Here is a 27308-nt window from a genome sequence, read left to right as displayed (position 1 = left end):
TGGCATATGTAGTAGCCAAACTTACGGAACTAGATGAAAAAAAAAAAGTCAGCATGATGTGCTATGCATTTGCTAGGAAAAAAGAGGCTGTTGTGCTCTTCACAGCTGAAAGCAACACTGTTAGCAATGCAACTGTTTAATATATAGTTTTTAGATCCTCAACCACAAAACGAACGAATAACAAAGACTCATCCTAGAGTTGATTAGAATGGATTGAGAACCAAAAGAAACGTGCTCCTTAGAACTAGTATGAGACAAAACAGCTTCTTCCCAATACTAACGACAAAAGTAATTCTACTTATCCGTCTCAGCTATTAACATTTTTGGTAAAGGCTTCAAATCAAAGGCCTATCCCACTGCATAAATAAATCAAACCCAGGCTATAATATTACAGGCACTTAAATGCCAAATCATTTACAAAGCTATGAGCTCTATTGGGAATTATATTTCTATCTTTACCTACCAATTCTTTATTATGAGAGAAAGTAAGTCAAAACAGAAGTATTTTGTACGAGTACGGCGTGTTCCTCCACATTTGCAACAATAATCATACTTGTAAAACAATAACACCACTAACAGGACACATCAATTTACAGTCATATAATTAAAACCTACTATGTTAATGCCATGTTTTCGATACAACTTTCATGCATAACAAGAACAGAACCTAATTTGGTTTTGGTTTGGGTTTGGTTTTTTTTTTTTTTTTAAGAACTGGCTGTAAGCTCATTATATAGCACTGTAAAAATGCCACTTGTGACAGTTGCACTTGCCTGGGTTCCAACAGTTATGTTTGGCATAGAGGAGATACCAGCACTAGACTTCGGCTTTTTATTTTTTGCTCTGGCCTTTTCTAGCATTTTCTTCCTTTGGCTGAAAGGAACTACACCCCTGTAAAAAAACACATATTTTTAAAAAGGCTATGAAAGACATGCTGTGTCTAATAACTTTGAACATTTTATTCTTTCTGCTTAATGTAGTCATGATCAAACATACAGGTCTCTGTGCCACCTTTTCCAAAATCTCAAAGCACTGTAGAAATGACATCTTTTTCTATATTCACCCCACTTTCCAAATTGTGGGGGTGGAAGGGGAAGGGGGAGAGGACGTAAGATATGTCACCGCCAAATGGCTTGCTTTCTAGTCCAAAATGCTTCAAGACCCCCAGTCGCAGATGGTACACTCCAGCCACAGCTTTCAAGTTGCAGATTGTCCCCTGGAAGATATCTTTGCCAAGACTAGTAAGAATGTCAAGAATTTGCAGTCACTGGGGAACAGGATAAGCTTTTTTGTTTTTAAATTCTAAAGCCTCACTTTCTCTCTAGGGACTTGGCTGAAGGAGTCTAGGACTCTTATGACAGACTTAAGCTGCAAGAGGGGAAAAAAGGACACTTCTTTTGTAATTGGATCCACTCAGTTTAGCCGAAAATAACATCTACATACACAGTTAAGCATGCTTATTATTTTGATACTTCATGTTTTAGCCAGTGGGCTATAGAGTTAGATGCTTTTATTTGAAAACCTCCTTTGTGTTAAGTAAAACATGAAAAGCATCAGTCCTGTGCAACGCTGGAAATCAAAATTCTGTCCAGTATACTACAGACCATTGTAACTAAGGATATCAATAGTAACAGAAGCTTCTGTCTACATCGATCTGATTAACATAAAATCACCATTACTGACATTTAACCCTTCCCAGAAAGGACAGACTGGTTAATAAATAAATTGCTTTCAAAGATTACATATAAACGCTAATAAGTTGTTTTATGTATTGCAAGGATTATTCTAAAAGTAGCAAAAATGGCAGGTTCTAATAGCCAGTCTCCAATGTTATGGCTTATTAGTTTCTATACTAAGAGTAATTGCTCTGAGGTATGTCAGCCGTGACATAATAAAAGGGTCGAGAACCAGAGAGCTGTAATTTTCCGATCTGGGACTAGACGTTAAAATAAAATACGGCTGTGTTTAAGTTTACAAGCCTAGATATAATTCTACTTAAATATTTTCCAGAGAGTTATTAGAATTAAATAAGAAAGCTGTTTTATAGAATCAATTTTCAGTGCTCTGATTTCCAACTTATCATCAAGTATTTAACTCATCCACGCCTAAAAGCTACTTGAACTTTGGGCATGATATGCAATGCAACGATTCCTGACACACTGACAAAAATAACACATCGTGACAATGCATGAGTAATATTTAATGAATTTACTCAAATTAGAAATTAATTTCAGAGCTCTTTGGGGAGTGTTATTTTGAGTTTTGGGGTTTTTTTTATTTTAAAATAGACTTCTTAATTATCAAATTGTTAGTTTAAATATTTTCACTAACATTTCTTATTTCACAATGTTTAAAAGCACTATATTTTAACAAGCTCCAGGGAGAGCATCTGATGTTATTTCTCCCTTCTTTAAGATTTGGATCACAAAGCAACAGACCAAATTTTCCTAACAGAGCCTGACAGAAGAATGTGGACCTCATACGTGGGTAAGTTTGTTCCATATTTATAATCTGAAAAAGGCCTGAAAGGCATAAAGAAGGTTATTTTCTGATACTGAGTAGTACTGATAACATCTGAATACTAAAGCATTTATACACATCTCCTAAAAGAATAACTGTATTCTCTTCAAGATGTTATAATTGGATCCAAAAGCTTTAGGCATTAGAGAGGAGAATAAATACACTTTAAAAAGGGAACCTAAGCTGAAAGTGCAGAGTTACAGGACTCAGCATAACTGTGGTTCAGTAGTTTTGCAATGCTCAGAGCCAAGGACAGGAAGACATCCAGTGGATCTACACTGTTGCACATAAACACAGTATTTACTTACCACCAATACAAGTTGTTCTCTAGTTGAGCACATGTATAAAGAGCACAACAATGTAAAGAAACAATCCGTTCTCCCTGAAGCTCCGAGTAGGTCTGTGCTGTGTGTTCTAATTTAGAAGCTACAGAGCTTAAAGTTTCATCTACCCACGTAGCAACCTAAGGCAGAAGGGAAGAAAGGAACAAAGAAGGTAGGGGAAAAAAAGAAAAGCTGCACCTTAGTTGCACCTTTAATGCAATTTTTATTGATTTCGAAAGGGAATAAAAAAAAAAAAAAAACACAACCAAGAAAACCAAACAAACACCAATGATTCCCTTTGGGATTTTATTCCCTACTACCTTTTCTTTCCGCAGAAAAGAGCTTTTCAGGACATTTCCCCCCCCCCCGTTTCCAGTTCCCAACAAAACCAAAAAAGGTTAAAAAAAAGTACAGAGAGGTGTCATAAGAATACTTCAACACGTATATATATTTTAACCAAATGAGTTTTAAGTTCACTCTTAACTGGTCAGAAAATCATATTTGGATAACTTACTTTACAGCACTGAAAGCTTCAATGCTCTTAGTTTTTCTAGTAGATATATACAGAACATTAACAAGCTTCTCTATTCTTAAACTAGTGTCAGTTTCTACTGTAACAGCAAAAACTCAAGTATTTCAGATAATCAGGTAGAACAGATACCTTTTCACTGTTTCAAGCTATAAATCTACCAGATATTTTTTAACCTTTTTACATTTTTACAAAACACCAGCTGGGTTTCTGTTTTGTTTTTACATCTGTATAGAGGAATAGCAGTGGAATGAACGAAGAAATTAAATACTTTCTACTACTGATGAAGTGGAAGAACCAACTTCTCTATATTATACCACAAGTAACTGAAAAAACAGCTTAGTCTAATTCAGCAACCAGCATACATCTCATACCTTGTTATTTTCAGTGGCAACAGTTGCTCTAATACTATTTGCAGAAAGGAGCACTATCTTCTCATTGGTTAATCCCAAGAACATGGCTCGTGGATGATGTAGCGAAGGATTCTTTGGAAACAAAAAAATATTTTAGATATTCAAAGCATATAAATAATTCTGAAGGTAAGCATTTAAAGATGTACCATACCTGTGCATTTCTGTAAGGCTCTGATTCACTCCACTTCCACTGATAGAGTTCTCCCTTACTGCTAACAGCCACGAGCTCAGAATACAGAGCTCCAATAGAAATAAACTTTGTTCCATCCTACAAACACAGAAATATGAAGTCTAAGACAGCAATCTTATAAGTGCATATATAAATATATACATGCAAAAAACCTGAACTTGTAACTGTTTTTTTCAGAGTTCCCATGAATGTTGAACTTGACAATAAAGATATATCCAGTTTGTCTGAAGTTCATCATGCCCTCAAACATTATTTCTTCTGACAAAGTGAGAGGAGAAAGAAATAGATATTATTTTCCTAAAATTTAGCAATATTGTGGCAATTAACATGGACAGTTCATTAAGAGCTTCCACAATATTTTAAGAACACAACATCGCTCATAGAATTAAAGATGGGAAGATCTCGACTTCTGATATTTAAAAAGAGTTTCCCTCTAAAATTCTGGCTTTTGAAATTAACAAAAGAGCAACATTATTCCATTCCTAAGTATACTCATGAAGTTATCTTCCAACTATCTGAGAAATTAATTGATGATGTACTGAAATTGATGATTGAACAATTCATATCTTTCACTTCTGAAGTTAAGTACCTGCAAACAAGATCAAGTTTAAAAAAAAAACAAACATAAAAAAACCAGCAGGCTACATGTCACATTAATGCATTATTATTACCTGCTATGCTGGAAAAACTTCTAATTATGGATTATTCTCCCCCCTCTCCCCCTGTCTTTTCTCCTTTTTAACATTTTCCAAAAACTCAATGCGGCACCTCTCTACTACTGAGATAGCACCACTTTGCTCAACTGCCTCATCCTGTACCTCACCCAGATCTCACTGGCCCGTTTTCCCCATCTCTGAAATTTGGGTTTATGTCAATGTTGCAGCAACTACGTAACAGGTACAATCTCACTTTTTCAAAGTTCCTGTTCCCCCTTGCATTGAAACGAATATCAAACTACAGACCTGTGAATTTGGGTGATTCCACAGAACATTTACAATACAGCACAGAAGTAGCACAAATGCTAATCTGTGTCATGATTAATACTTGACATCATATAAATATTGCATATTCTGAGAAAGAACCACCATCAGAGCCTACTGTAGTCTAATGAGATGCATCTCTACTTCATCGGCATAAATGAATCTTCAGAAGTTATCTGGCCTAATGCCTCAAACACAAGTATGGAAAGCAATGAATTTTTGCCCCAAGACAGTATCATTATGACCTTTAATCCTGCTAATATGTTTTACAACTTTTTATAAACAGTTTTATACCAAAAGCTCAACCCTAAAGAGACTTGCCATTCAAAGTTTTTCTCTCCTTTCCATCAAAATATTAGCAGTTGTGATCTAAAAATCAGGACCAATGCTACATACACCCCCATGAGGCCATTCAAAAGACTAATGGCACAAAGATGCACGAACAACATGACAACGCTGGCTCTGTAACCGCAGTCTTATATGTTCAACTATAAATTCTGACTTCAGACCAGAGAAATTACATACTTGAAGATGACACAGATTGCTGACAAAAATCTTTATATCTCAATAGCTAAACAGCATATACCTACTTGAACAAAATAAAGGCTCAGCTACAGACTAGCAGGAAAAAACCGGGCCATACTTGCCATACTATAGAGTGTCTCTGATATGCATGGCAAAATGTTGATACATGGCAGTGTACGCTAACGGTACTACATTCCGATGAGATTTGAACTATCAGAAGAACACATTCATTGACTTGAATTCTTGAGCAGCTGATTTCACTTATTTTGTGGAGAAAACTCAGTACCTATGCATCATGTCCCAACATCATCAGCCTCAGACTGTGCGTGAAACTGATGTATTTGGGAACATAGTTTTCCAAATGTTTCATCCATTCCTCTCAGGTTGGTACTTTACCTCCCATAAAAACAAGTTAACCATCCTCAACATGGACTGTTTTGAGTCCATTTTGAGCTAAACGTCAAAATAATGAAAAATAAAGGAAAAATATTTGCATGCAAGATTGGTTATTTTGTAGTGAATCCTTTAACTCTCCCCTAGCTTACTGTCTTTTCCATTAACACTTCAAGATCTCCTTTCCAATTTTAAAAATGGAAGAAACATCTGAACTGGCATCTCAGCTAAATCATCTCCCTCGGGATTTACCTTGCAGAATTTCTGTTGGAAAATACCACCAACAAAAACTTCAGAGTGGGGCTATAGCAAGAAAGATGCAGAACAATTTTTTATGACTGTTCAGCTGAAGGACAGGATGAGAAGTTTAACTACTTTTGGATAAAGATAAAAGGCCTTTCCAGTAAGACACCTTCATTTAACTGGAAGCTAGGGTTTATATGAGTGCATATGCAAGGAGGTATCTTGGAAGAAGTTCAGTATATTTAAATTGAACAAGCATGCAATTAGATATCACAGCAACTTAGTTCCATAAAAGATGCCCAACAAAAGACTGCAATAACTGTCTTTGGGCAGAATCTGATGGGTTTGCAAATAACAAAAAACCTCATCCGGGGGGGGGAAAAAATCCCAACCCCTAATTTAGTAACTAAATTTGAGGGCCTGACAGAAAAACGGGGTTAACAGGAAAAAAATTCCCAAAGTAGTAAAAAACCAGAACAAAACAAATAATACAACAGTAATAATGGCCATAATAACGTCACCAAAACGCATTAGTGGAAATAAAGATAAGTTAGTATTCCAAATCTAAACTACATTTATTCTTTGATGCTAAGACCCCTGAAATCTCTCTCTACTCAAGGTAGATGACTCTCTCATTCTACTATTATGGCAAAGCAAGGGGGACAAAAGCTGCCAATTTTCACTGACGCAGAAGTTCAATGTTACTGGCTGAAAAAAATAAAATCACACTTTACACATAAAAGGTCTGGTTGGGTAAGCAATTAATAGACAAACATTCTTTTTAGGTATCTTCATTTCACAGTTTGAATGCCCAAATGAAGACGATAGCAGCCAAAGGTGAGCTGCTGTAAGCAGAAATAAGCCTCTAAATTCGCCTCCCTCTTCAAACTCTCTATCTATATTTAGTCTGAAAGGAAAAATACAGAGACATAGAAAACAAAAGCGTGACATACGAAAATAGCAACCTCACAGATACCGTGGACAGACAGAAATGGGAACACTAGAAAGAGACCCCAAGTTCATAAAATTTGGTCTAATAAACATAGATAATCACTTCCATTCCCTGGATTTTTTTTTTTGTTTGCTTGGTTAGCTTGAGTTCAGTTTGGTTTGTTTTTTAAAGTCATTTCCCCAAGCATCTAGGTAATTCATAAAGAAAATGACTACAGATACCCAGTTAGTAACATAGAGCTGGTGTTCCTATTGTTCTTATATCTCATATGGGAATTACTTCTTGCCTTAAAAATGGAATTAGGGTTAAAAGAAAACCAGCTAACCTAAGCCAAAGGGATTCTGAAGGAGCAGAAGTTATTAACTCATGGAAGTTATTGGTCAATTCGAAACACAACTGCAAATAAATATAAACTTTCACCATTGTCGCTTAAAAGCCCAATCCACTCAAATGGAAAGTGCCTCTGGAAATAATAATGCTAATCAAAAAAAGGTTTCCTTGATGAAGTATAGTTTAAATTGTTTCATGAGTTTCCTATTTCCTATTAAATGCTTTGAGCACCTAAGTAAAAAAAGAAAAAAGAAAAACCCCAAACCTCATGATCTACCTTCAAAACACATGGAGAAGAAAATTAAAACGGTAATAACAGAAGTGCAGCTATAAGGGTGTAACTAGTTATTCATAATTTTCCTAAGTGCATAATAAAGACTATCCTTTATTACATTATCTCACATAAACTAAGATGTGATGTTCAATAGTGAAACACACAGTATTAATTTGGAAAAAATAAACAGATCTACTGCACAGCATACAAATAAAATAGTAAAAAAAAAATTCAGTACCTTATCTGGCCACCACTGCAAGTCTTCTCCTAAAGAAACAGGACTTTGAACAGGCGTATTCTTCTTGTCCAGGTTTGGTTCCCCCTCTTTACTTGTAGAGCCTCTTTCATTATCAAATGAGGCTCCATCAAGCCACCTTCGTTCACGCAAACGTAAAACGGACTCACGTTCACGCAACAGCTCAGAGTCTCTCTCTAAGGGAAGAAGGAGAACTGGTATGCAATTGGGTCACACCAGTGGGATAAAAGTAAGCCACTCTCTAGTAAAGACCCTTCAGGATGCAACTAACAGCAGTTAAATCTACTCACACAGATTAAATTAAAGTCCTGACATGCAACATTCAATACATTGACCCTTTCAAGCATATGTACTTTAGAATTCCTAAACATAAACATAAGCTAGAAATAAAGTCTTACAGTTTTGTGCACTATAAAAAAATGCCAAAGCATTTTCACTTACACCATGAGGCCAAATACATTTAACATTGCGATTTAAAGTTTTATAATACAATATGCAGATTTTTGTAGTGTTTTATCAATGTAGTAATAACAACAAAAAAAATCTAAGTCTATATAGTCTGTGAGATATCTTTATGCAAACCAAAAAAGAGTATTTATTAGAGAGTTTCACAACAACTTTCCCAAAAAAAAAAACCCAGTCATTTGAAAAGGTTAAAGAAAGCAAGCATTAAAAAAAGCTCTCGTATACATGTTTGATAATCCAACCCCTTTTGTTTAAAGCAATATTCCATAGGACTGGATTTAATAAATTAAAGTGTATCTGTTTTGAGTAGATCAAATGAAAACTTTTCAAGAGTCAGACAAGTTTTAAAAAGGATCCTTGTAGGAAAATGTTCCTTACCAAAATGCTTCCCCTCCAATTGGCCTACAAACTGTCTAAAGCCAGTACTCTGCAGTTCGCTCATGCAGATAAATTTTTTAAATCAGGTAATCAAACTAACTTTCCAAGAGTCAACTATGCATGGAAAATAAGGATTATAAAATTCGTGGTAACGTCTTATATAGAATAACCTTAGGAAAGGAAAAAAAAGGAGGAATTTAGAAGGAGTTACGTCAGATGCTGAATATTCGTACATGCACATAATGCATTTAACCTATTAAGTACTTCACTTATGCTCACAAATATCAACTGGAATTACATGTATGAGATGACCACATTATTATATCATAGTTTCAACAAATTACGCCAAGTCTTGGGTCTTTTGCTGTATTAGACAAGTGGGAAAGTTTTTACATAAGCCAAACGCAACAGCTTGTCTTACAGATACATTTCATAAAGTACAGTACTCATTTTCTAGCAAACATCACACTGACCCCAACTAAATTTTGTAACAGGAACATATGTGTTCAGAATTAATATACTAAAACATGTTCATGAAAGGCAACAAAACTGTACTAAACAAACAATCACAGCAGAGGTTGGATTAACAGTTTGGAAATACTCTAGGCATTTGTGCAACAGCTTCAAAAAGATAGGAAATTGCTGCATGGTTGGTTATAAATCTTTTAACTGTAATATGCTTTTTTTAAAAAAAAAAAAAAAGTAAAATGCCTTAACACTGCTCAAGGAGTTGGTTTGGTTTTGGTTTGGTTTTTTATCAGCTGCCAATAGTTCGCCTTATCCAACTATAAAAATGCTGCCAAAAAGTAAAATTTAGATTTCTTCTGCCTCCTTAGTAGCTAAAGTTCCTCATTCCATAAAGGTAACTTCTGTCACGGAACAATTAAGAAAATATGAAGAACAGTGAACAAAGAGCAACCCAAAAAAAAAAAAAAAAAGAAAAAAATGGAAGATTAAGAATGCTGCATGTCATCAATCATTACTCATTTTTGAGCCAAATTAAATATTTGTAATGCAATACATGAATTAGTAGGTACTTATGCTACTGTTTAAAATAAACTTACATGCAAAAATTTTATAACACCTTCCAACACCAATGATCAACAATTAGATTTAAAATACATGACTATCAAGGTTCTTGCAGAACTTACCTGCTAATATTCAGAATTCATTAATAATTTTGATAGAGTAACAGTCTATTTGTCTACTCTGTATTTGACAACATATCACAGTCTACTTTCATATTAAATCAGAATCTAAACCACCAGTGTGTACTATCACTAGCTTTTTCCACAGCAAACTACTTATTACAAAGAAAAAAGGTGCAAAATTACCTCTGGATGAGCCTAGCCTGGAAAGTGATGAGCGCCGAAAGGATGGATAACCAAAGTAACTAATATCTTCTGAAAACATAGCATCAGCATCAATAATGACACTTGGGTGAGCAGAATGTATGTCAGCATCCAGAAGAGACATAAGATCCTCTATAAGAGGAGACAAGGGTCTTAAGTGAATAATCAGCTACTTAAAACATCAGCTAGAGAGACCATCAACTAAACAAATATCAAAACAAAAAAATTCCTATCTATTATTTGAATTTCTGCTCTTCAGATTCACCAGTGCAAACTCATGTGCCTCCTATGCAACCACATTTACAATCAAGCTTGACAGACTAGTAAACAAACCAGCTTCCCTACAAGAACTGCTCTGTCACTTGTCTAACCACGTTTCCCAAACAAGACTTGCCCAAAACACATTTTTCTGTGACCCGGAAATTCAAACTTTAGCCTGTCACTTGAAAGAACAAAGCGCTAGGGCAAGATAGATACACATACACACATGTGCACACACACTCATGCACGTAACGCAGAACTCCAGAGATGACCTAGAATTAAGGGAGGACAGAATTGATGGTGAAAGCTGGCCTTCACAAAGCCCTATCTTTGATGTCAAAGACTATGTTCTCCATGGAACGTTTCTTTCAGAGATTGACATGCTTGTTTAATTCACAGGCTAGCAGCTTGCAGCTCTCAGTACAAAGCTTTAAATGGTAGCTACATTAAGAACAACAACAGTTATCTGGAAAAAGCACCATTTTTTAATATCATGCAATTAAAAAAAAAAAAACCAAACCACAAAACACAACCAAAACCAAAAGATGAACTTAAATACTGTGACTGCCCTAGCTTCTGTGTTAGAAAACTTGAGTTCCTCTGAAGTACTGATTGTCATTAAAGTGTAAAACAACTTCCTTCCGTTTACTAAACTATAGCTACTATCCACATACGAAAGAGGCTAAGGAAAATTCATTTATTGAAGTCCAGCAGTATGCCTGACTACCATCTTGCCGCCACAGAAAGGACAGTCCTGCTTCCCTCCTTCATCCCTGTGGCAGGCACCTCCTTGGGGGAAGGTGGGATTTCTAAATCTACAACTAGAGCGTTCACCTGGCTGGAGACAGTACTTCAAAGGGTACAGAAGTAAGGTGGGAAGCAATCTTCAGACTGACTTAACTCAAACAGAGCCCCAAAGGTGATGCCTCACCACATGCAGCAAAGCTGACTGGACCCTACTGCTGCCAAAGGAGAAGTTTTGCCCCTTCCCAAGCTTTCAAGCAAATCTGCCTGAAAAAAAGTCAGGCTCCCCATATTAGGTTTCAGCTAACCCACACAGGCACACAAACCTCACCACCATGCAAGGGAATGGCAGGCTAGCTCCTTCTGTCAGCAGGACAACTTCATCTGCTTAAAGCACTGGTGAAGCCAACATGAGGCTATACACAGAGTCCCTCCAGGAAACACAGATGGAGCACAGATAACTTCAACACACCCGGTTCACAGCCTCTACCTCATCGTAAGCATGAAACAAAACAGTGGCTAGAAATCAAGTCTGAAGTTAAATAAAAGCATTCTTAAAAGTAGGAACTGATTATTATGGGTCTTTTTCTGTGTCTGGAATGAAGGAGGTGGGGGGAGGAACTCAAAGGAGAGTGTATCCAAAACTGAAAAGAAGCCAGAAGTCCACACTTGCAGCCAGTATTAATTCACTTAACCATTACACTTACTGATATCGAAAGCATTAAGAGACTTTCACATCCCTGCACATCAGAACATTCATCCTTAAATTTCTAAACTCTCATCTCCAGGAAATGTAAAACATACCAACTACAACCAGCTGTCCCCAGAAAAAGCAGCGCTGTAACTAGTGAGTGCTGTGGATTTCAAAGCGAGACCTGCATGAATGCTTTTTGCATTAAGTAAGTAATCCACTCAAGTGTAGCCTGTGCTTCTAAAAGTACACCATTTGGGACTCAATGGTTCATGCAGTACATTTTAGGAAGTCATCCATGACAGACTGCTTGGAAGTACTAGAGGGGAAAAGAAAGGGGAAAAGAAAGGGGAAAAGAAAGGGGAAAAGAAAGGGGAAAAGAAAGGGGAAAAGAAAGGGGAAAAGAAAGGGGAAAAGAAAGGGGAAAAGAAAGGGGAAAAGAAAGGGGAAAAGAAAGGGGAAAAGAAAGGGGAAAAGAAAGGGGAAAAGAAAGGGGAAAAGAAAGGGGAAAAGAAAGGGGAAAAGAAAGGGGAAAAGAAAGGGGAAAAGAAAGGGGAAAAGAAAGGGGAAAAGAAAGGGGAAAAGAAAGGGGAAAAGAAAGGGGAAAAGAAAGGGGAAAAGAAAGGGGAAAAGAAAGGGGAAAAGAAAGGGGAAAAGAAAGGGGAAAAGAAAGGGGAAAAGAAAGGGGAAAAGAAAGGGGAAAAGAAAGGGGAAAAGAAAGGGGAAAAGAAAGGGGAAAAGAAAGGGGAAAAGAAAGGGGAAAAGAAAGGGGAAAAGAAAGGGGAAAAGAAAAAAAAAAAAAAATCGGATTTGGCAAACAGGCTCCGTCTTACTAAAACACTTCAGATCACCCAGAGCGGCCTTATCCTGCCTGCTACTTTATCTACTTTGCGCTGGCTTTCTGCACCGATAAAGCAGCAGTACACCTGACCTTATGAGTGTCAACTTTTAAGTACCAGACTTTAAGAGCTGGAAACACAGCTGAGACTCTGTTGTATCTCCCAACGTTCACATGCTGCTCCTCTTCCCTCCTCCCACAGACACCATGACCTTTTCTTCCTAAGTAAGCTCCAACCTCTCTACAGTCTAGCAACTCATCTAAATTTTTTCTGGTCAATATTCAGACAAAAATTGCAAAAAACTTGGATCTCTTTTTAGGAACAGGATTGGCCAGCAAAGAAAAGAACTCTCCAGCTTCATTCCAAATGGACAGTATGGGTTGTTTTTTTTTAAGGTAAGCTAAGACAGAAATCCTGTTGACAGACAATACACACTAACTTGTGACACACACACACACACACACACACACACAAACACCCTTCCACCATGTTAGGTAACTTGAGTTTAGCTGTATTTCCAAAAAGTAAAGTAAAAATTCAAGCCATCAGACTTAAGAACCAAAACTATGTGGGTTGTGGCTAAATGTGCATTAAGACAAGTGAGGAAACAAAGCCTTTTCTTACCCTCTTATTTCAGCTTCAAATCAGATTTTAATTTTCTTCCAATATTTCTGCAAGAGATCTCCCTTCTTCTATTTTCTATTCAAGCAAACAAAGGTGCTAAAACCAGTAGGGATAGGAGCCAAATCCACTCCCCTTCAAACATCACTGGAATTTTTTTAGTGCTGTGAAAACACAGATACTGCAAGGCTACATCCAGTTTAAGAATTCAGGGGAAAAAAAAAAAAAAAAAGGCAAAAAAACCCCAAAAACATTCTTTATAACTTTATTTTCCTGCTCTTCAGAGAAGTCCCATGGGATGATATCATTCATCTCTTGTGCCATGTCAGACCAGAATCAGACCGCACCCTTCACACTTAAGATGTGATAATTCTGATCAACCTATTTAGGTAAGAAAATACCTATGATTCACTAGTAAATACCATTAAAAATTGGAAGGAAATGGATATCCAGCACAGAGGAAAGGAAAGGAAAAAAACAAACAAAAAAACAAAACACAAACACCACCAACCCCTCCCCAATAAAAAAAAGTCTCAGTACGCGCATAAGCAGAAATTCAAGGACTGAGAAAATTTTTATTTTCAATAGCTCCATGCAAAGCATTATGACTGGACTCATTAACTGAAGGCGCTGCCTACATCAATTCCGATGTCAAGTTGAGCTCACATTAAACCTTTTCCCTTAAGGGGGCAATCATTAAGTTCTCTCCTCTCTTCTCAGCTGCGTATTTTTATGAAATATTCAAGAATTCAATGTCTTCAATATCTCCTCTCTTTAAAGTTTGGATTAAATTGGCGTAACTGTGACAGTGAAGGGAGAGAAACATGTACTTTGGTTTCCTAGGAAACCAGACTCAAACAAAACTCCAGAACTCATTTCTTGATAAGATATATTTATTCAAAACATTGCCTAATGTGAAGTTCATCTTCAAAAAAAAAAAACAAAACCAAAAAAAACCCCCAAAAAACAAACAACAAAAACAACCCCCACAAACAAAGAAAATCAAACCACACCAACAAAACCACAGAAAAACCACACACCTAATCGTTTTCCCCAAAGGCAAGCCACTGAACTGATCCTATGCTAAGCTCTGGTTCTCATCTCCCCTCACTGCAAGCCCATACAACAAGTACTGCTGCAATACTGGCCCATCTCTCTCCTCTCCTTTAAAAAAAAAAAAAAAAAAAAAAAAGATTTTGGATTTTTAAACAAGCTTCTCTCAATTCCAAAAGCCAAAGTAGTCTGGATGTTGCCAAACCTATGTTTCACAAGTCCCAGCAGCGAGAACCCACTAACTATATCATGCAGAAGTTACTGCGCACACACGCACGTATCTGAACTATAAAAACAACAAAATATTTTAACTTTTACAGAATCTCTAGAGAGAAGATTAATAGAACATAAAGCTCAGAAGAAGCCTCAAATACAACTTGGTATGAGCTGGAAAATTAATCTATAGACCTTCCAGTCTTTTCTGTGCTAAGTGATCTTGTTCTACGTAGTTTTTACCTTGACTATTTTCCTTACGTGCTTGTTATGTATCAAACGAACCACATTCCTCTCTGTTAACTAGCATAAAACAAAAGCAACAGGACTAGATTAGAGAACTCAAAATCAAAGTACATAAGCGTCCAAAAATAAATATCTAAGAGACACTTATTGAAGAAAATCTGTAAAGAAAAGTAAAGCTCTGCTGTTCACCGAAGACATTTTGAAGAATTTGTGAAGAACTGAGACACATTTTTTGTTACCTTAAAAAAATCCAGATGCGTAATGTTTACGGTACTAACTGGAATTATCACAACTGAGACATTAATGAAATTGTGATGTATTAAACAAGAATTTATTAATTTCACCATGGTTGGAAAGTACCTTAGCTTTAAAAAAAAAAAAATCAAGGGTAAATTACTCTCAGTGTTTTAAAAAAAAAAAAAAAGCTTCTCTGTCTTGGAAGGCTTAGAGGAGCAAGCCCTAAATTTAAGGGTCACAAAGCAGCAGACATGCAGAAGGGAGAAAGTAAAAATTAGCATATGCTTTTAATCAAAATGCAAGAGCCTCAAAAGTCCTGAGGCAAAAGCAGTCTTGTCATTTGCTTTTTTTGTGCTTAGAAGGAACAAAATCAGAACGCTTTAAAGCATTTGACATAATTTTTTTTAAAAAAAAAAAAAAAGGCCCTAAGGATTGAATGCATATAAGATTTATCAATTATCTACAGTTTTCTTTTATGAACTGTGATGTTATAGTTCCAAAAGTACATCCAGGGGCGAGATGACAAGTGAAAGCAAGAGCATGCAAAGTGTCTAGAGCAAGAGACTTTTAAAAAAGGTTCTACATAGTTCAGATGGACAGAATGTTGGTATTTTTCCAGACAGCTACAGGCAAGTTTCTTTGGCTGTCACATCTTCCTGAAAACTAGCCTGCATGGTTATGTGACACAAGCGAGGACTGGTAGTTTTTACTATTTAATGTACCAAGAGTAGATCCGTAACAGTACTGACTAATGTTCATCTACTTTTCCTACTGTTTTGATCACATTCAGATACCAAATTAATACATTTCTGTGCAACAAACTTATTTTTGCCCATAAAACTGAAATAACTTAAGACAGAGAAGGCACCGCATGTTCTACGAACTGCAAATTACACATTTCAAGACTGGAGTTAAGACAACCAAGTTTCATTTCAGTTGTCCACATGTTTTCCCACAAGAACTGGGGAAAAGCTAGCCCAGTTTCTTTGGGGGGTAAAAGAAAAAAGGAAAGAAAATACTAATATTAGGAGGTTGCAATCCCTTATAGGAAAAATTAGTCTAAACAGGGGAGAAGCTTTAAAAATTAAGCCAAGGACAAAACTGTTTTCTGGACGGCGAAACTGCATGCTCCTTTAACCTATCTCAAATACAAAAGGCTCACAGGCTGTAGCACAGGCACCTTCAATAAAAGTCACCAGCCATAGGTTGTCAGACGGTCCCTATTAACTAATCCTTATGACCTCAAGAGGCACTAAGAGAACAGTTAATGCTGCAGAAAGCTGGTTAGTACGGTTAAAAGGAACTTCTACTGCAAGCAATTACTAACAATGATATATCTTCTGAAGGCCGGTTCTGGAGGAATGCATTCGGGTATGCTTCAAGTAAGATCTCCTGCTTTGAATACTTGAAAAGAGTTAGAAGAATTTACTTCCTCCAATGCATCTGTCTAATGCTATTAAGCTGACCACTAAAAAACAAGACTAAAATTAAAGATTTTTCACCCCTTTCACCAGAGGATTCTTGATTCTACAGCAAAATAAAGAAGCTTGACAGATGCAACTAAAACTAGAAGAGGCAAAATGAAATACAAAGCCTTTGCTGCAGAACAAAAAAACCTTTGTCTCATTACATGACTGACAAGATAAAGATGGAGGAAGCCCATGAACCTTCCTGGTGAACCAGATGAGCAGAAAAAAAAAAAAAAACATTTATTAGAAAAATACCAAAAAGTCATTTTGACACACAGAAAGAAAAGCTAATATGTAGTCAGAGTTTAGATGTGTTCTTTTCATGCAGTGCACCTAACACAAACATTAGATTTTGCTGCTATGTTTTCAAATATGTTTACTCAGCAAGAAAAGATTACCTAAATTATTCAGCCATTGCAAAAGAAGATTTAAAGTTTTTTATAAAAAGCAATTGTATGGGATAGACAGTATTTCAAAAATAGCTGGACTTCAATTACAGCATTTTACCAGTACAGCCATAATACTAGAGCATTTGTGAGGGGAACCTGAGATCAAGAATAAATTCTCAGTCTAAACTGTAACAACTGTAAGTCATTTTGCCCTCGCTTGAGGCAATTTGATTTAAAAAAAAAAAAAAAAGCTGTATAATTTTTGCCCTAAAAACTGCTGTATCTTAAGAATATATGTTAGTAGTAAAAAACATGCAAGTCACTAGAAGGTTTTAGAATTAGCTTTTATGAGCAAGCCACACAGCAGCCTCAGCATCTCGTTGAGCAGCAAAATACAGATGTAAGTAATGCTGATGTTACAAAGCTTGGAATCCTAAAAAAATAACTTTCGTGCCACCCACAAACAGGGTCAACAGTTATACTTCAATACCTAACCTAATCCCTCAAGACATCTCACTGCATCTTTTGTTTTGCGCATCTTTAGACTTTGCTCCTATAAGCAAGAACTGTCTTTGCTGCATACCTTGCACAGCATGGACCACATTGTCAGTGCTTAAATACAGAAAAATAAAAACTGGCATCTACTTATCAAAAGTTGCAGGATACAAACCTCCAGGAAGATACGATTCACTTGCTGTGTCATCCCCATCATCTCCATCTTCATCATCACGACTCAACAAATTATTTACAGCAAGGTTTACATCAAGATTTGTTCGCTGGAGTTCCCGAATAATAATACTTCTGGACTTCCCTTGTAAAACAACTTGTGCCTGTAAGAGCAGAGTATATTGGTTACTGGTCATTCTCAGCTCACCAACCACCATTCATAAGAAAAGAATGCTTAATTCTAAAAGAAGTCTAATAAAAAACAAAAGTAAATCACAGTACATACAGACAAAGGCTCACATGGATTTTTCACAATATCTTGTACTAGATGGTTAACCTTCTCTTAGTTCAAGTTAGGCCACCGAATTCCAACTTTGGCGCTAAATTTTCTAATAGTATCTTAGAATCTACTTCTTGTAATGCTTAAAGCTGTAGTTAAAGGATAAGTAAAATCTGTTTTTGAGAATGTTCTATATGTTTCTATAAAAGCTTAAACGTACTATGTCAATCAACAGAGTTTTGCAATCAACTGTTGTTCCAAAACTACAGCTCAATCCCTGCTTTTTTTACACTGGTTTCTCTTTGCATTGCCCTTCAACACGTAACCACCTTATTTCCTCTGTTTTTCTAATAATTCTATTTCTAAAGGCTTCTTTTCAGCAGTTTCTGAAACATTAGATTTTTATTAGCAAAGTGCAAATGCAGAAAAAACCTTCCGAATGTTGAACAGATGCAATGAACGTACAAAAACTAGAAACATTCTGGTCTATTCCACTAACCGTAGGACTCAGAGCATTTTGTTTTTACAGACAGACTACCCTCTACCGAATGCCACAGAAGACTGTGGAGTTCTACATCACAAACTGCGTGAAGAAGTAAGAAACTAGTACTCAGTGTTTTCATAACACAGTAAAAATGAGGCACCAAGTAAAATTGTCTATTGACAACCAAAAAACGAAAGGGACATTTTAATTGCACATAAAGTTTAAATTTTTGTCATAACGTTCTATGCCGGAAGTTTAGAGATTTTTCGAGACACAGTAGAATCTATATATACCATATAGAATCTATATAGACCAGCTGTAAAGATTCTTTCCCATTGATCTGCTTTAGAGCTATCCCAGAAATGTTTTAGACACCTTCCATTTTAAAGGCAGACAAAGTATGCTATTTTTTTAAAAAAAGGCAAAACATGACAGCAAGGTAAGCAAAGTTACAACTTAACCAACAAACCATACTTTAGATTATAGAATGGAACTGCCTGGACCAAGGGATACCGGTCTGTTTTTTCTATTTCATGTAAGATATCAAGGATGTCAGTAAACGCTCTCAAAAAAAAAAAAAAAAAAAAAAACAACCCAGAGGTGAACAATGAGTCAAAAAAACCCTACCACTCCATAGTTAAAAAAGACCGCTGGAGGTCATCTAACCACACCGTCTCCTGAAAGCAGGGCTAACTTCAGAGTAACCAACACCTCCAGTATCTTACCTCTGTGGAGGCAGAAGCCCACAGCTTTTATGTGAGGTTTTGAATTCAAAAAGCAAAAGGTACTAGAAGCCACTGGTCACTGGTGGGTCTGTAGATACCTTGCCCACTAGTTCCTATCTTGTGCCAGTCACACTGTAGGCCATTCAAAGCATACAAGCCGGTTATCTTTGGCCTAGCAACTAACAACTGTATTCCAAATGGAGATCAGCAACTGGTTTTGAACTAAGTATTAAAATGCATTAACTAGTCACATATTTTGGATGTATTATTTTCTTCAAACATGTTTGTTAAACAAGTTTTGTTAAAACATTTTAACAAACTCCATTTAATCACACATTGCAAAGTCTGTCAGCTTACTCAGGCTTTAGTGCATTTAGAGGCAAAACCAGAGCAATTTATACCACACATTCATTAGTTACATTTATAACAAAAGTAAGTAGAGATGTCCGTGAATAAGAATTATTAGTATTTAAAGAGATTAAATAGGTTTAATGTCTTTCATTTAAATCTAAAATGGATCACTCCTTTTAACAAACAAGAAAAAAAAAAAGTCAACCTGCCCCCCTTCCTTATACTCTTTCAAGAAACTTAACTTTATTAGCTACATGCTTCGGACAATTCTCAAATATTTTATTTTCTCACTACATCTTCCATCTGCAAATGCACAATGCCTGACATTCCTCATCTAGTTAAACACATACCTCATCTTACTGGAACTTTGGGAAACAAAAATTCTAGAATTCAGAACAAATCTATCGCACTAGGCATTTAAGAATAAAAGCAATTCAGCTAGAGAAAGCTAATCTTTTCAATTATATGCCATTACTCCTTGGAGAAAATGCACTACTACTACAAAACATTCCTGTTCACATGCTATGAGAAGCTCTCCAGGTTTTTGGCAACAAGCAGTTTCTAGCTCACGTACCTGTGAAATGAGTTCCTCTGGAATGACTGATGCTGGAATCACTGGTTGTGGCTGACTCCCCAGCAATCCAGATCCTCTATCACGACCTGTGCGTATAACTCTGGTCTGCCTTCGTGAATCTCGAGCTCCAGCAGACGATCTCCCAGAAGATCCTCCTCCACTTCCACCAACCCCTGAACTCCAGCGACTCCTAGAAGATTCAGATTACAATTTTTTTTATATAGAGCAGCATACTTTGGGGACTACTTGAAGAAGTAAGGCTTTAGTTTTATTATTAATAACTTGTAGACAGTCTCTGAAAACTACTGCAGATTGACTGCGTAGACAAACACTATTAAAGTCTCTCTCAAAACTAGTAAGAACAAGAGCACCAGGCAATTGATAAAGTTCTGAATTACACAGAATATAAAACAGGACTCCAAATGGAAGTTGCGCTCTTTCCTACTCATACAGTTGTGTGGATGCATAGACATACATAAATATATGCACACACCATTTCCCAGAGTTTCTAAAAGCAACAGTATCAGCAGCATAACATCTAATACTCGTCTGTTAATTTCCTGCTCTAAAAGCATATATGCAGCAGCTTTGTGGTCAGTGGACTCTGTTTGACAGAAGGGTCTCCTAAAATTTCTGAGACTTCATTTACTTTAAGAAATTGCTTAAGATTATACGAGAAAAATCAAGTAATCTTTACTGCAAAACAAATATTACACTAGATAGTTCTCTGATCCTCATGGATGGTTTTCAAGAGATACCCTACTCTGGATGTATATTTCTATTGGAGAAATCAACATCAACTGTATACATGGCAAAAACATGCCTAAACTGACTGAACAGGTTTTTCATTTCTGTAAGTCAGTATCAAAACAAGGGAGTAAAACGGCAGCAATTTGTAGAAATAGACAACTCACCATCATTACAACTTCCCACTAATCTTAACACCACAGAACTATCTCAACTGAATCTGTTCTGGACGTAAGACCAGATATTCTGTTGTCATGAAAGGCTAGAAGACTCTAGTTTGTTCTTCAAGGTTAACTAAACTTTGTTGTACAAATCTACCTTAAAGGATACTGGATATGGTGTTATTGCTATTTAATAATCAGTATCAGCAGAACTTTCCTTCTCTCAACCACCTTAATCCTCACTCTCCTTTCAAGAAAAAGTAAAACACTTAAAGTAAGACAAGAAAAAGAAGGTATGTTCTCTGAAACCGTATCTAATAAATTCATGTAAAAGTATACCCCATGTAGCTATAAAAGCTAAGTAAGAATACTTGTCTTAATTTTATGGCTTAAGTTGATTACTAACATCCTTCTGTTGTTCTTTTTTTTTTTTCCTCCTGACAAGACCATGCAATCACAGAATAACTTAACTTATCTGCCTAAGACAAGGCCCCATCACAGAAACATTTACATTTTCAGGATTCCAGCCAGCGACCACACAGGTAATGACAAGACAAAAAGCAATTAAAGGATGGGTTCAGGAAAAGTCCTGTCTCATGAGTTAGAAAGAGTTCAAAAAAAAAAAAAAAGACAATACTGAAAATGGAAGAAAACAACAAATCCAAAACCAAACCAAAGAAGAATGGGACATTTTAAATAAAAGGAGACAGTTAATCTGTTTCTAAAGATGGGAAGGGGGCTGAGGGGAAGTCAAATTCTTCCTACACAACAATTCCCAATCCAACTCTCAGCAGGGAAGATGTGGGTTTAAAGAAAAGATTAAGTGTTAGATTTTAATACTTAATTATAGACGTATTTTCTACTTTAGATATCTAACAGTTAAAAACCTTTATATTCATATAATTCGAATATTCCAGTATGTCCTAACTTGGTCCTGTTATAAAGGGAAAAAAAAAAAACAACTGTTAAGGACACAGCTATTCCTATTAAAGCTGTCTAAACCTAGAATAAACATGAATATTGAATGAAAATCTTTCTGCTCACGTACCAGTTTTCCACATCTCTCCACTGCCCACTAACATGCTAGCAATTTTCCAAATCCAGTGATCTAATCTAACGGGCCCACGGTTTGAATGTTTTTAGACTCAGTTTATTAAGTTAAGTATTCCCTTCATTTAACAGCAGTTATACTGTCTACTGTTACTCTACTAATTCGGTTACTTTCAACTACCTAGTTCTGAAACATACAAGGGAAGAAATAAGGAACTCTTCAGGGTTGGTCTCCTAAGCAAATAGCTTCAAACAATTTTAACCGGTTATGCTCAGGTAAAAATAACAAGGAAAAAAAAAAAGTCTCGTGCTTTCCACAGTAACATTTTAAACATGACAGTACCACTTTGCCTTTAAAGTTTAACACATGGATTTTAGGTTCAGATGCACAAAGGTTTCACAAAACATTTAGGGGTGCAATGGGGTGGGTTATCTTTCATGTAGCTAAACCCCAGATGAAATTAGCTTATTTGTCAACATAAGCAACAAATTCACTTCTGTGGAAAAGCTGCAGTTCCTCCCTCTTAACAAATCATTCACATGCAGAAACCAGTTTGTATACATAATTCTCCTTACTATGGTTAGTAACCTTAGGAAGCAGCACTGTTCAACATGTCTTCCAAAATCATATAATGAAGAGTTCACAGTGATCATGTAAGGAAGATTAATTTACGTTGCCATATAAAGGGACACCATCAATTTTAAAGCTAATGATAGAAAAACTGAATCTGTATAGTACATTTAGTATATAGTACAATTTTAAAGTTCTGAGCGACAACCTTTTCCAAATGTTCCCTTCGTATTACTATGTAAAAGATGCCAACTAAGAAAACACCGCTCATTACTTGAGGCAGGGGAGAGGAAGGCACAATAAAACTGAGCACACAAAGGTCTGCAAACAGATAACGAAGATTCTTCCTGCATAAATGCACTCATTTTACTTTATACTGATAGCCTATCAGGGTTTAAATTGATAGCGTCCCTCTACAAAAATTGCTTTTCAAAATCAAGTAAAAAACGTTCAAAAAAAGACAACACAGCCAAAACCAAATTATTCTTCCCACATATATGAAGAACGCTCTGTATCCTAGGTATTGAAGGGTCACTTCACATCTGTTATTTTAACCAAGTCAGTAAAGTTTTTTATTATACCCTACCTACACAATGGCTGTAATTATACGTTCCCTTACACATACTGCATACAATTTATATATGTGTATACACATATACTCAAATATGGAACAAACAGATTGCAGCCTCAGTCCTATCAAAACTTACCCAAGGGTGTTGCCTGCCAGTCTGCCCAGAGTTTCAGAACCAGACAGAAACCATGGGGAGTCACTAGTCCTGCCTGGCCTGGATGTCCTTCCTGCCCCTGAGCCACTGCTCAACTTTGAACTGAAAGTAAAAGATGGTAAATCAGTCACAAAACAATCCCAAATGGGTTAAGAACAAAACCTGGAATCCCAGGTCTAAATTCTCAGGGACTTAGTCTGGTAACATACCAGCTTAAGCAACACCCTTGGGGAATATTCCAAACTAATCTAACTGTATATTAAGAGGTACACTGGAAAAAGAAAGTGGAAAGCATGCCTAACAGATCTTATGTACATCGGCTATCCATAATAGCACAGTTGCAAATACATATTAAGCTAATTAGTGATTGGAGTTAGCCACTGTGCTAAGTTTTCAGTTAGCGTATGTGAACAAATTGTAATCACCAAGTGTTCTATCCATAAACCTGAGCCTGAGTACGCTACTTCAATATTAAGAAGCAGTTTACATCCAAATATGAACCATTAAATAGTCCTATTAAGGGGGACTTACCTGGACGGAAGTTAACAGGTCTAAAAAAATGAGCCTCTCCAAATGGAACCATTTTCAGAGTGGATTTTACATGAAGCTTAACAATTGAATGCAGTTTCTTTCATAAGGATTATTTTTAGAAGGGTTTGTTTCTTGAAGTTACAGAGATCCTGTCTCACTTCTTTGAGAATCACGTCTACTATTTATTCCTACACCAGTCTGTAAAGCTAGGCTGTTTGGCTGCATCACCATAACCATTATGTATCTACACAAATTACCCATTCCAAAGGCAATCTAGTTTAAAAACAAACAAAAACAAAACCAAAAAAAGCAGCCAAGCTGCTTACCAGTTTAAAAGAATGATTTAATATGAAGAAAAATGTTTCTTACCCATCATTATTATCAGGTTTACCCAATTCCAATCTGTCTGGTTGAACTGAAAAACCAATCCTGCAGACTCTACCATCCTATATTTAAAACAAGAAAACCAAATGTCCAAAATTGAAATATAAGACAAGTTACAGAAAAAAAACACAAACAAAAACAAGTCTTCAGTTACTGAAGAATGTTGATCAGTTTGATGTTAGAACAAGTAATTTTAACAGTATGGTTTCAAGTTTGTTAGCAGATTCAGGTAATTTACCTCAAGAAGAAATGCAGCATGATTTGGTCCCACCACGCACTGTTTAATAGTGGCCTGTTCCAATACATTCAAAGGGGGGTGGCTGAAAACAAAAAGTGAGCATGTATAACATTTCTAAAGTTTTAAAGTCTGAAAAAAATAAAAAACAAGTGGTATATGGAAGGAACAATGTGTAGTGACTGTTATCGATATAAAAACATTCAAGAATGACTAAACACATGCATTAGTTGAAGCAACTATGATGCATTTTCAGTCATTAAGCCCAGAAAATGCAAAACAAAACCTTAAAAGGTGATAAGAGTTTTCATTTCATTTCATCAGCAATAAACAACAAGGGTTATACTTCAATTTAAGTAGTCATTTAATATGAAGGGTATTTAATAACATTTATCATGACTGAAAACCTAACACTTTTTTCCTTAGATAAGAATTGTGTTATCTGAAGCATTTCTGAACTTTAGTTATTAGTAATATTGAGGCTTTCTAGGACTATATCTACAGTATAATCATTTGCTTCTTGTTGCTGTTAGAAAAATTGTACTTTCCTAAATTATTTACAGCAGCATGTGATACGCCTTACCTGTTTAAATTATATTTGTTCAGCTTCTCTGAAACTTCCCTTAATCTGAAACAAAAAGAAATGAAGCTGTTGTTTGAAAGACATCCTCCACAGTACACAACATCCACGTAAGCAGCACATTTACGACATTATGGGAATAACTTACCACCACATTTAATGAAGCTTGATACAAATACTACTTGGTGTTGGGAGTCTGTATAAGAACTGGATGGTGTTCAGCTTCAAATCAGGTTTTTGTTTTGAAGGTATTTTGCTTTATGGTTTTACCTTTACACCTACTCACTTGACACAAAACCCATGTTTTCTTGCATTTCTATGTGTTTTACACTTCTGTGTTTACTCCTGTGTTGCTACCACCATTTACAACTTTACATACAAATTAAGGAAATGACGCAATGAGCACTAACTGTAAATATACTTGTGTTTCCCTCATATAAGCTTGAATACAGTATCCCAGAGCACACAAAATTATTGTTTTTTAGGAAATCCAGGAGCCAAAATATGACAGTAAGTTCCACAAAACAGAAAAGACAGGAAAACAGATGCACAAAAGCCAGCATCAAAAGGGAGGAACAACAAACTTTGACTAGTAGAAGAAACAATCCAGAGAAAATTCACTATAAATAGGGTTATGTAAAATATCGCCTTTACTGAAAGGGAAAGAATGTTTCCAAAAGTACTTCCATCTCACTTTCATGGTACCTCACCAAAATGAAGATCAGAACCCAAAAAAAAGGGCCAACGCACAGACCACCCCTGCTTAGAGGGTATGGTGTCCAAAAGTAGAAACCAACACAGTAATTTCTAAGGTAATTTCTAATCCACCTAGAAAAGATCCTGTCCAGGCAACAAAGATACTCTCGTAATATCAGGTAAGCATTTCAGGGAAAACTCAGGCTCGTTTCTTCCCAAAGATGACAAGCAATCTGAAAAAGTCCCCAAATAGCTTCCAATTTTAGTCAAAAATTTTGCATTATATTAAGATAGAAAAACCAAGGAGTCCTGTAAAAATAATACAGGGTCTTCCTTGTATTATATTCCTTCCTAATGCAGAAAAAAAATCCCAACTTTGGTACCATGTTCATCCTAGCATTCCACAAATCTCCTCCTTAATCAGTAACATCTTTCCAAACCTGACAAAAAGAAATGTGCACCAGCACCACCTTCCTCTGTCTTAACCCACGTCTTTAAACCCTTTCTTTTTACTTGCTTCACTTCAGTTTCTACACACAGACTGCTACAGACAACAGACTTCAGTTACTTGCAAACCCTGAGCATGAGAAAGAATACAGATTAGAGGTCTGAACAGCCAAGTCTTCATGTTATCAACAGTGTTTAACTCTTAACACGCTTGTCCTGAGGGGAAAAAAGGAAAAAAAAGATATATGTCTGTTTGAGAAACAGGATACTTAATACTGACAGAAATAACTTTCAAGCACAAGAAGAAAGGACCGCAGTGAAAGGACAGCAGGAAGGAAGGGAACATGCTTAGAACCTCCTTTTGCTCTCCAAGCCAAGCTGCTGGTTTATAAGTAGGCAATTTCACGCTCCCAATTTCCAGCCACAACTGCTTCGCACAAGCCAACAGTACATACATAGATAAGGCTTCTGTGAAGACGACCCGCAAAAGGTAAAGAGAGAACACAAACTTCACAGGCAATCTGCGTGAAAGGTACCCCACAAGAGCAAACTACTGTGGGAGAATGTGGAATGAACCCCGAAGATGAATGGCACACACTCCGCAGCTTACCATACAGTTCTATAAAGCAAGCAGGGATCTGCTGCATAATATATGACAAGTTAAACATCCCTGAAGTTTTACGTCTTAAGTATATCGCCTAACGGTTTCCCACAGGAATCATGAGCAGTTTTCCATTAACGTTTCTCCTCTTGGCAAGCATGAGTAATAATTACAGAATAGGAAAACCTACCTTTAAGTTCATTGCACTGCCTCTATGAAAAACTGACGGCAAATAAAGTAGTGCTTTATTGGAGATGGTTACTAGACTAGTCTAGGAGCAACATTTAAAGCTTCCTTATCTGAGCTTTGTGTCACAAAATCTAAGCACTACCAAAGAAAGAGACATTTTTCAATTTGTAAAAAATCACCATAATCCTTTTTTACTTGTGAAAAAATAATGAAGTGACAGGGAAGAAATACGCACAGAAAGCCAAGAATTGCATATTCAGTCAATCTATAACACCAATCTCAAGAGTGTGGGTCTATCAGCAAAAGCATAGGTCAAAAGAGATCTAATGTTATTGAAAAGAGGCTGCTATCAACATTTAAGGGGAGGGAGCAGAGATGAGTGCAAGAGTGATGATGCTGAAAGTACTAAACTCTCCTACAGAAAG

General features: G+C 36.3%; 1 protein-coding gene across 16 annotated transcripts in view; it reads right to left on the bottom strand.

Annotated features, from left to right (window-relative positions):
• UBR5 (ubiquitin protein ligase E3 component n-recognin 5) overlaps positions 1 to 27308 on the bottom strand; it is a 91061-nt gene that overhangs the window by 47488 nt on the left and 16265 nt on the right. For 11 of the 16 annotated variants that reach the window (XM_054193466.1, XM_054193470.1, XM_054193469.1 and 8 more), the window contains exons 2-13: positions 24954 to 24998; positions 24374 to 24455; positions 24121 to 24197; positions 23203 to 23322; positions 19967 to 20156; positions 17557 to 17716; positions 10106 to 10255; positions 7911 to 8122; positions 3937 to 4053; positions 3747 to 3857; positions 2829 to 2983; positions 774 to 891 (exon numbers count right to left, since the gene is read on the bottom strand). In XM_054193466.1, coding sequence (XP_054049441.1) covers positions 774 to 891; positions 2829 to 2983; positions 3747 to 3857; positions 3937 to 4053; positions 7911 to 8122; positions 10106 to 10255; positions 17557 to 17716; positions 19967 to 20156; positions 23203 to 23322; positions 24121 to 24197; positions 24374 to 24455; positions 24954 to 24998 — 1537 coding nt within the window. The remainder of the gene's footprint in view (positions 1 to 773; positions 892 to 2828; positions 2984 to 3746; positions 3858 to 3936; positions 4054 to 7910; positions 8123 to 10105; positions 10256 to 17556; positions 17717 to 19966; positions 20157 to 23202; positions 23323 to 24120; positions 24198 to 24373; positions 24456 to 24953; positions 24999 to 27308) is intronic. The other 5 variants (XM_054193471.1, XM_054193476.1, XM_054193483.1 and 2 more) reach the window with 3 other exon arrangements.

Source organism: Rissa tridactyla, chromosome 2 (genome assembly GCF_028500815.1).
Source record: "Rissa tridactyla isolate bRisTri1 chromosome 2, bRisTri1.patW.cur.20221130, whole genome shotgun sequence".
Classification (NCBI taxonomy): Eukaryota; Metazoa; Chordata; class Aves; order Charadriiformes; family Laridae; genus Rissa; species Rissa tridactyla.
This window is presented reverse-complemented; position numbering and strand designations above follow the sequence as displayed.